The sequence below is a fragment of the Ranitomeya imitator genome, chromosome 7, assembly GCF_032444005.1.
Source record: "Ranitomeya imitator isolate aRanImi1 chromosome 7, aRanImi1.pri, whole genome shotgun sequence".
NCBI classification, from domain to species: domain Eukaryota; kingdom Metazoa; phylum Chordata; class Amphibia; order Anura; family Dendrobatidae; genus Ranitomeya; species Ranitomeya imitator.
In genome coordinates this window covers 58489436-58498708 of record NC_091288.1, presented here as the reverse complement: position 1 = coordinate 58498708, position 9273 = coordinate 58489436, and the positions used below count along the sequence as shown (strand labels likewise).

At 53.9% G+C, this 9273-nt stretch overlaps 1 protein-coding gene across 1 annotated transcript in view; it reads left to right on the top strand.

Annotated features, from left to right (window-relative positions):
* The first annotated feature begins 1248 nt into the window (after positions 1–1248).
* The window catches only part of TRAF3IP1 (TRAF3 interacting protein 1), a 63787-nt gene continuing 55762 nt past the window's right edge, over positions 1249–9273 (top strand). The window contains exon 1 of the mRNA XM_069733300.1: positions 1249–1545. Coding sequence (XP_069589401.1) covers positions 1423–1545 — 123 coding nt within the window. The 5' untranslated portion in view covers positions 1249–1422. The remainder of the gene's footprint in view (positions 1546–9273) is intronic.

The following is a 9273-nucleotide window of genomic DNA, read 5'->3' as shown; positions in this document are numbered from 1 at the left end:
CCAAGATTCAACAGAAGGAAGTGAGAACAACCGCTGATTGGCTACAGGGCTCATGTGACAAAACAATATCACGGGAGTCTCGGAGCCTGTATGGAAAGTATGTAGAAATTTTATTCTGCAGGTGGAATTGCAGTATTTAGGAACCCTGCTGACAGAATCCACTATATGGTTGAGTGCTATCAGGTTTTCATCATTTTCCGCATGGTGCAGTGCTCTGTTTGAGAGACTTTTTCCCGGGTTGGAATATGCATCCAGGCATGCTCAGATGGAAAAACTGCATCCATCACTGGATTCCTGCGTTTCACAGTGTGCGCAGGATCCAGTGCCCATAGGCTCCCGTTCTGTAGAATGACGTATGCCGCAGGAGGTGTCGGGGAACATTTTTCCACTGCAGACAAAAAAGTTTCATGAAACGTTTTTTGCAAAAGACGGGCCATCAAATTCCAAAGGATCCAGTGCACAATGGACGAAACTTGTGTCCATCCGTCGTGATACGTCGCTAATACAAGTCTATGGAAATGCATCCTGAATTTTCAAAAATCGACGTATCTTGATGGGAGATGAAAGATGGAAGTGTGAGGCCTAAGGGCTCCTTTTCACTTGCAATACATACGGCCGAGTCTCGCAGCTTAAAACCCTCCTCTGGCGCCTGCACTTTGGAGCGGAGCGTGCGGCTCCATGTGTTGCTGTGCTGCCGCACGCTCCGCTCCGGAGTGCCGACGCCAGAGGAGGGATTTCACCTGCGATTTGCTGCGAGTCTCGCCAATGCAAGTCAATGGGTGCGAGAAAAAAACCACTTGGAATACGGACCATTCATATTCCGTCCGTTTTTTTACGGATACGTTACCATTTCTGTGGCATAGAACACTGTAAATAGTCCTGTAAATGACTGTATAAAAATAGTTGCAGAAAAAAACCCCGCATTGCATACGGATGTCATACGGATGTAAAACGGATGGTGCGATTAAAAAATTGCATTGAACTCGCATGACAATCGCATACTTTTCATCCCTTTTTTTCGGTCCAGATTACGGACCGTTTTTTTTTTTTTTCTCGCAAGAGGAAATGATAAGTCTGACAGACACTCTGTAGTTCACTTATAAAAGCTGGCCCAGGTCACGTGTCTTGGTTACTGACGTGTAGACACGTGACTAGAAGTAGTTTTGGCCCCGCCCCAGAATGTGTTACGTTTTGTTGCCATGGTCGCGAACGCTTGGTAACGGCGGAGGCGGCTCATGCGCAGAACAGTGATCGCTATGGATTGTGGGAAAGGAAAGGCTTGTCGGTCCTGAGTATACGGTACCGGAGCCTTGGAGACGGGTGTAAACGGAAAGCAGGGCTGAGCGGGGGGAGCAGCAGGCGCACAGCACGGTTCTGCCCTTGTCCTCTGCCGCTGAGCAGTGACGTCTCCCGGTGTCCGGAATGGACCCTGCGCTTGTGCGGCGCACACAGGAATCACTGGGAAAGGTGATCAGGAAACCGCCTCTGACCGATAAACTACTCGGGAAGCCTCCATTCCGGTACCTGCACGACATCCTGACAGAGGTGAGGACGGGGCCAGACATGAGGAGGGCAACCTGTATGTGTGAGAACCACAACTCCCAGAATCTCCTCACCGAGCATGCTGAGACTTGTAGTACTGTGGGAGTTTTAAATATAATGTCTACTATGAATCTGTGCTGGAGGAAGAAAGGCAGATACGGGGAGCTTGTTACGGGGCGCCTGATACGATGAGCATTGTAAAAGGTGCATGATACGGGGAGCTTGTTACAGAGCGTCTGATACGGGGAGCTTATTACAGGGCGTCTGATACGGGGAGCTTATTACAGGGCGTCTGATACCGGGAGCTTATTACAGGGCGTCTGATACGGGGAGCTTATTACAGAGCGTCTGATACCGGGAGCTTATTACAGGGCGTCTGATACGGGGAGCTTGTTACAGGGCGCCTGATACCGGGAGCTTATTACAGGGCGTCTGATACGGGGAGCTTGTTACAGAGCGTCTGATACGGGGAGCTTGTTACAGGGCGCCTGATACCGGGAGCTTATTACAGAGCGTCTGATACGGGGAGCTTGTTACAGGGCGCCTGATACCGGGAGCTTATTACAGGGCGTCTGATACGGGGAGCTTATTACAGGGCGTCTGATACCGGGAGCTTATTACAGAGCGTCTGATACGGGGAGCTTATTACGGGGCGCCTGATACCGGGAGCTTATTACAGGGCGCCTGATACGGGGAGCTTGTTATGGGGAGCTTGTTACAGAGCGCCTGATACAGGGAGCTTATTACAGAGCGTCTGATACGGGGAGCTTATTACGGGGCGCCTGATACGGGGAGCTTATTACGGGGCGCCTGATACGGGGAGCTTGTTACAGGGCGCCTGATACCGGGAGCTTATTACGGGGTGGCTGATACGATGAGCATTGTAAAAGGTGCATGATACGGGGAGCTTATTACAGAGCGTCTGATACGGGGAGCTTATTACAGAGCGTCTGATACGGGGAGCTTATTACAGAGCGTCTGATACGGGGAGCTTGTTACAGGGCGCCTGATACCGGGAGCTTGTTACGGGGCGCCTGATACGGGGAGCTTGTTACGGGGCGCCTGATACGATGAGCATTGTAAAAGGTGCATGATACGGGGAGCTTATTACAGAGCGTCTGATACGGGGAGCTTATTACAGAGCGTCTGATACGGGGAGCTTATTACAGAGCGTCTGATACGGGGAGCTTGTTACAGGGCGCCTGATACCGGGAGCTTGTTACGGGGTGGCTGATACGGGGAGCTTGTTACAGGGCGCCTGATACCGGGAGCTTGTTACGGGGTGGCTGATACGGGGAGCTTGTTACGGGGTGCCTGATACGATGAGCATTGTAAAAGGTGCATGATACGGGGAGCTTATTACGGGGCGCCTGATACGGGGAGCTTATTACAGAGCGTCTGATACGGGGAGCTTGTTACAGGGCGCCTGATACCGGGAGCTTATTACAGAGCGTCTGATACGGGGAGCTTGTTACAGGGCGCCTGATACGGGGAGCTTATTACAGAGCGCCTGATACGGGGAGCTTGTTACAGGGCGCCTGATACGGGGAGCTTATTACGGGGTGGCTGATACGGGGAGCTTATTACAGAGCGTCTGATACCGGGAGCTTATTACAGAGCGTCTGATACGGGGAGCTTATTACGGGGTGCCTGATACGATGAGCATTGTAAAAGGTGCATGATACGGGGAGCTTATTACGGGGCGCCTGATACGGGGAGCTTATTACAGAGCGTCTGATACGGGGAGCTTGTTACAGGGCGCCTGATACGGGGAGCTTATTACAGAGCGCCTGATACGGGGAGCTTGTTACAGGGCGCCTGATACGGGGAGCTTATTACGGGGTGGCTGATACGGGGAGCTTATTACAGAGCGTCTGATACCGGGAGCTTATTACAGAGCGTCTGATACGGGGAGCTTGTTACGGGGTGCCTGATACGATGAGCATTGTAAAAGGTGCATGATACGGGGAGCTTATTACGGGGCGCCTGATACGGGGAGCTTATTACAGAGCGTCTGATACGGGGAGCTTGTTACAGGGCGCCTGATACGGGGAGCTTATTACGGGGCGCCTGATACGGGGAGCTTATTACAGAGCGTCTGATACGGGGAGCTTGTTACAGGGCGCCTGATACCGGGAGCTTATTACAGAGCGTCTGATACGGGGAGCTTGTTACAGGGCGCCTGATACGGGGAGCTTATTACAGAGCGCCTGATACGGGGAGCTTGTTACAGGGCGCCTGATACGGGGAGCTTATTACGGGGTGGCTGATACGGGGAGCTTATTACAGAGCGTCTGATACCGGGAGCTTATTACAGAGCGTCTGATACGGGGAGCTTATTACGGGGTGCCTGATACGATGAGCATTGTAAAAGGTGCATGATACGGGGAGCTTATTACGGGGCGCCTGATACGGGGAGCTTATTACAGAGCGTCTGATACGGGGAGCTTGTTACAGGGCGCCTGATACGGGGAGCTTATTACAGAGCGCCTGATACGGGGAGCTTGTTACAGGGCGCCTGATACGGGGAGCTTATTACGGGGTGGCTGATACGGGGAGCTTATTACAGAGCGTCTGATACCGGGAGCTTATTACAGAGCGTCTGATACGGGGAGCTTGTTACGGGGTGCCTGATACGATGAGCATTGTAAAAGGTGCATGATACGGGGAGCTTATTACGGGGCGCCTGATACGGGGAGCTTATTACAGAGCGTCTGATACGGGGAGCTTGTTACAGGGCGCCTGATACGGGGAGCTTATTACAGAGCGTCTGATACGGGGAGCTTATTACAGAGCGTCTGATACGGGGAGCTTATTACGGGGCGCCTGATACGGGGAGCTTATTACAGAGCGTCTGATACGGGGAGCTTGTTACAGGGCGCCTGATACGGGGAGCTTATTACAGAGCGTCTGATACGGGGAGCTTATTACAGAGCGTCTGATACCGGGAGCTTATTACGGGGCGCCTGATACGGGGAGCTTATTACAGAGCGTCTGATACGGGGAGCTTATTACAGAGCGTCTGATACGGGGAGCTTATTACGGGGCGCCTGATACGGGGAGCTTATTACAGAGCGTCTGATACGGGGAGCTTGTTACAGGGCGCCTGATACGGGGAGCTTATTACAGAGCGTCTGATACGGGGAGCTTATTACAGAGCGTCTGATACCGGGAGCTTATTACGGGGCGCCTGATACGGGGAGCTTATTACAGAGCGTCTGATACGGGGAGCTTATTACAGAGCGTCTGATACGGGGAGCTTATTACGGGGCGCCTGATACGGGGAGCTTATTACAGAGCGTCTGATACGGGGAGCTTGTTACAGGGCGCCTGATACGGGGAGCTTATTACAGAGCGTCTGATACGGGGAGCTTATTACAGAGCGTCTGATACCGGGAGCTTATTACGGGGCGCCTGATACGGGGAGCTTATTACAGAGCGTCTGATACGGGGAGCTTATTACAGAGCGTCTGATACGGGAAGCTTGTTACAGGGCGCCTGATACCGGGAGCTTATTACGGGGTGGCTGATACGGGGAGCTTATTACGGGGCGCCTGATACGGGGAGCTTATTACAGAGCGTCTGATACGGGGAGAGCTTGTTACAGGGCGCCTGATACGGGGAGCTTGTTACAGGGCGCCTGATACCGGGAGCTTGTTACAGGGCGCCTGATACGGGGAGCTTGTTACAGGGCGCCTGATACCGGGAGCTTGTTACAGGGCGCCTGATACGGGGAGCTTGTTACAGGGCACCTGATACAGGGAGCTTGTTAGAGAGCGTCTGATACGGGGAGCTTGTTACAGGGCGCCTGATACGGGGAGCTTGTTACAGAGCGTCTGATACGGGGAGCTTGTTACAGGGCGCCTGATACGGGGAGCTTGTTACAGGGCACCTGATACAGGGAGCTTGTTACAGAGCGTCTGATACGGGGAGCTTGTTACAGGGCGCCTGATACGGGGAGCTCTTTACAGAGCGCCTGATACGGGGAGCTTGTTACAGAGCGCCTGATACAGGGAGCTTGTTACAGAGCGCCTGATACGGGGAACTTGTTACAGAGCGCCTGATAAGGGGAGCTTGTTACGGGGTGGCTGATACGGGGAGCTTGTTACGGGGTGGCTGATACGGGGAGCTTGTTACGGGGTGCCTGATACGGGGAGCTTATTACGGGGTGCCTGATACGGGGAGCTTGTTACGGGGTGCCTGATACGGGGAGCTTGTTACGGGGTGCCTGATACGGGGAGCTTGTTACAGAGCGCCTGATACGGGGAACTTACAGAGCGCCTGATGTGGGGAGCTTATTACGGGGTGCCTGATACGGGGAGCTTGTTACGGAGTGGCTGATACGGGGAGCTTATTACGGGGTGCCTGATACGGGGAGCTTGTTACGGGGTGCCTGATACGGGGAGCTTGTTACGGGGTGCCTGATACGGGGAGCTTGTTACAGAGCGCCTGATACGGGGAACTGTATAAGGGGCCGGCGCCTGAACTCTCTGGTTCTTATAGGAATCAGGTGCACCTGTCCAATCAGTTCCTGACCAATTACCGAGAGGCCTCCTGTATATAGTGCAGCTCCACCCTGTGGTCTGGGCCTGTGCAATGTGTTTGCTCAGTTAGGCTACGTTCACATTAGCGTTTCCCGACGCTGCGTCGGGAAACGCAGCGGCGACGCACGCGTCATGCGCCCCTATGTTTAACATGGGGGACGCATGCGTTTTTTTTGTTGCGTTTTCCGACACGTGCGTCGTTTCCGACGCTAGCGTCGGACGCAAGAAAATGCAACAAGTTGCATTTTTCGTGCGTCCGATTTTCATCAAAAAACGACGCACGCGTCGCAAAGCGCAGCGTTTTTGCGTGTTTTTGCGTGCGCTTTTTTGTGCGTTGCGTCGCCGACGCAGCGGCGCGCAACGCTAATGTGAACGTAGCCTAAGTGTTTTGCTTCTGAGTTTGCCAGGTCTAGCTCTATGTTACTCCCTCTCTGGAGGCTTTTCTCTGTGCATTTGCCTTGATCTTTGTCCGCCCTCCAGGAGGCAGAATATCCTGGTCCCTGTGTCTTTGTCCCTGTGTCTTTGTCCCTGTGTCTTTGTCCCTGTGTCTTTGTCCCTGTGTCTTGTTCCATTGCCTTGTCTGTACTTAAGGTACCTTCACACATAACGATATTGTTAACGATATCGTTGCTATTTGTGACGTAGCAACGATATCGTTAAGGAAATCGTTATGTGTGACAGCGACCAACGATCAGGCCCCTGCTGGGAGATCGTTGGTCGCTGAATAAAGTCCAGAACTTTATTTCGTCGCTGGACTCCTGCTGACATCGCTGGATCGGCGTGTGTGACGCCGATTCAGCGATGTCTTCACTGGTAACCAGGGTAAACATCGGGTAACTAAGCGCAGGCTTAGTAACCCGATGTTTACCCTGGATACCATGCTAAAAGTAAAAAAAAACAAACACTAGATACTTACCTACCGCTGCCTGTACTGGCTGTGAGCCGGAAAGCAGAGCGGTGACGTCACTGCTCTGCTTTCCGGCTCACAGCCAGTACAGGAGGAGAGCAGAGAAGCAGAGCGCAGCGCTGGAGGACAGACAGCGGTAGGTAAGTATCTAGTGTTTGTTTTTTTTTACTTTTAGCATGGTATCCAGGGTAAACATCGGGTTACTAAGCGCGGCCCTGCGCTTAGTTACCCGATATTTACCCTGGTTACCGGCATCGTTGGTCGCTGGAGAGCGGTCTGTGTGACAGCTCTCCAGCGACCAAACAGCGACGCTGCAGCGATCCGGATCGTTGTCGGTATCGCTGCAGCGTCGCTTAATGTGAAGGGGCCTTTAGTCTTATCTCAGTCTCCTTGTGTGTGGCTTCCTTCCCTGCTGTGTCTTTCCTTGTGTTCCCAGTCTTCTTACACTCCGCACTCTTGCGGCTCTGCCTGCTCTGCATCTTGGTGGCTTTACCGCTGCTCCGCACTTCTGCGGTTCTGGTCCGTCTTACTCTGCTCCGCTCCCGTTGCTGCAGAAACCTCTTGCTGCAGTTCCTCTCTGCAATCCTTGCGGTTCCACTTTGCTTAGCTTCTGCAGTATCTCTTGCTGCAGCTTCTCTCCACATTCTTTGTGGCTCTGCTCAGCTTTTATCGCTACGCTACCGCTTGCTGCTTTTCCATTCCTATCTGCAGTCTTTCACTCCTCTCCTGTGTGAACAGGTCCCTACCTGTTCCTCCAAACTATATATCCCTACCTGTTCCTTCATCTCACTCACAATTGGACTGCACTCGGGTGTCATCTGAGTGCAGCCTGATTCTAATATCTCATCAGCTAGTCCTGTGTTTCCTGCCGTCCTAGCCAGTCCTGTCTCCTGCCGTCCTAAGTCAGTCCTGTGTCTCCTGCCGTCCTAGCAAGCCCTGTGTTCTCTGCCGTGTCTCTGCCAGCCCTGTGTTCCAAACTACATATCTGTACCTGCACGTCCAGTGTGAACAGGCCCTTACCTGTTCCTTCATAAACCACATCAACCAGTCCTGTGTTCTCTGCCGTGCCTCCCAATCCTGTGTTCCTGCCAGTCCTGCCGTTCCTGCCCTGCCTTCCAGTCCTGTGTTCCTGCTGTCCTAGCCAGTCCTGTTTCCTGCCGTGTCTCTGCCAGCCCTGTGTTCTCTGCCGTATCTCTGCCAGCCCTGTCTCAGCCGTGCCAGCCTACTCGTCTGTGTTCCAGCCGTGCTCTTCTGCCAGTCCTGCCTAATGCCCGGACCAATCCTGGTGTTCCTGTCTCCCAAGTGGGATCAGCAGCCACAGCCAGACACCACCCTGGAGTAGCACCTGGCAGCTGCCTGCTGCACAAGCCTGTCCTCACCATCAGAGGCTCCAGTGAAAACCCAGGCAGCTGTTATAGTCACGCCCCTTCCAGGGTAGTCTGGTTTGTGGCACAGTGGGGCCACAAAACCCCCGAGCTCACGCCCACCAGTCAGGGCGTGAGCGTAACACGGGGTGCCTGATACGGGGAGCTTGTTACGGGGTGCCTAATACCGGGAGCTTGTTACAGAGCGCCTGGTACGGGGAGCTTGTTATGGGGAGCTTGTTACAGAGCGCCTGATACGGGGAGCTTGTTACGGGGCGCCTGATACCGGGAGCTTGTTACAGAGCGCCTGATACAGGGAGCTTATTACGGGGCGCCTGATACGGGGAGCTTGTTACGGGGCGCCTGATACGGGGAGCTTGTTACAGAGCGCCTGATACAGGGAGCTTGTTACAGGGCGCCTGATACGGGGAGCTTGTTACGGGGTGCCTGATACGGGGAGCTTGTTACCGGGCGCCTGATACGGGGAGCTTATTACGGGGTGCCTGATACAGGGAGCTTATTACGGGGTGCCTGATACCGGGAGCTTGTTACAGGGTGCCTGATACGGGGAGCTTGTTACGGGGTGCCTGATACGGGGAGCTTGTTACGGGGTGCCTGATACGGGGAGCTTGTTACTGGGCGCCTGATACGGGGAGCTTGTTACAGAGCACCTGATTCAGGGAGGTTGTTACAGTGCGCTTGTTACAGAGCGCCTGATGTGGGGAGCGCTGTACGAGGCGCCTGATACGGGGAGCGCTGTACGAGGCGCCTGATACGGGGAGCGCTGTACGAGGCGCCTGATACGGGGAGCTTGTTATAGAGTGCCTGATACGGGGAGCTTGTTACAGAGTGCCTGATACGGGGAGCTTATTACGGGGTGCCTGATACAGGGAGCTTGTTACGGGGCGCCTGATAC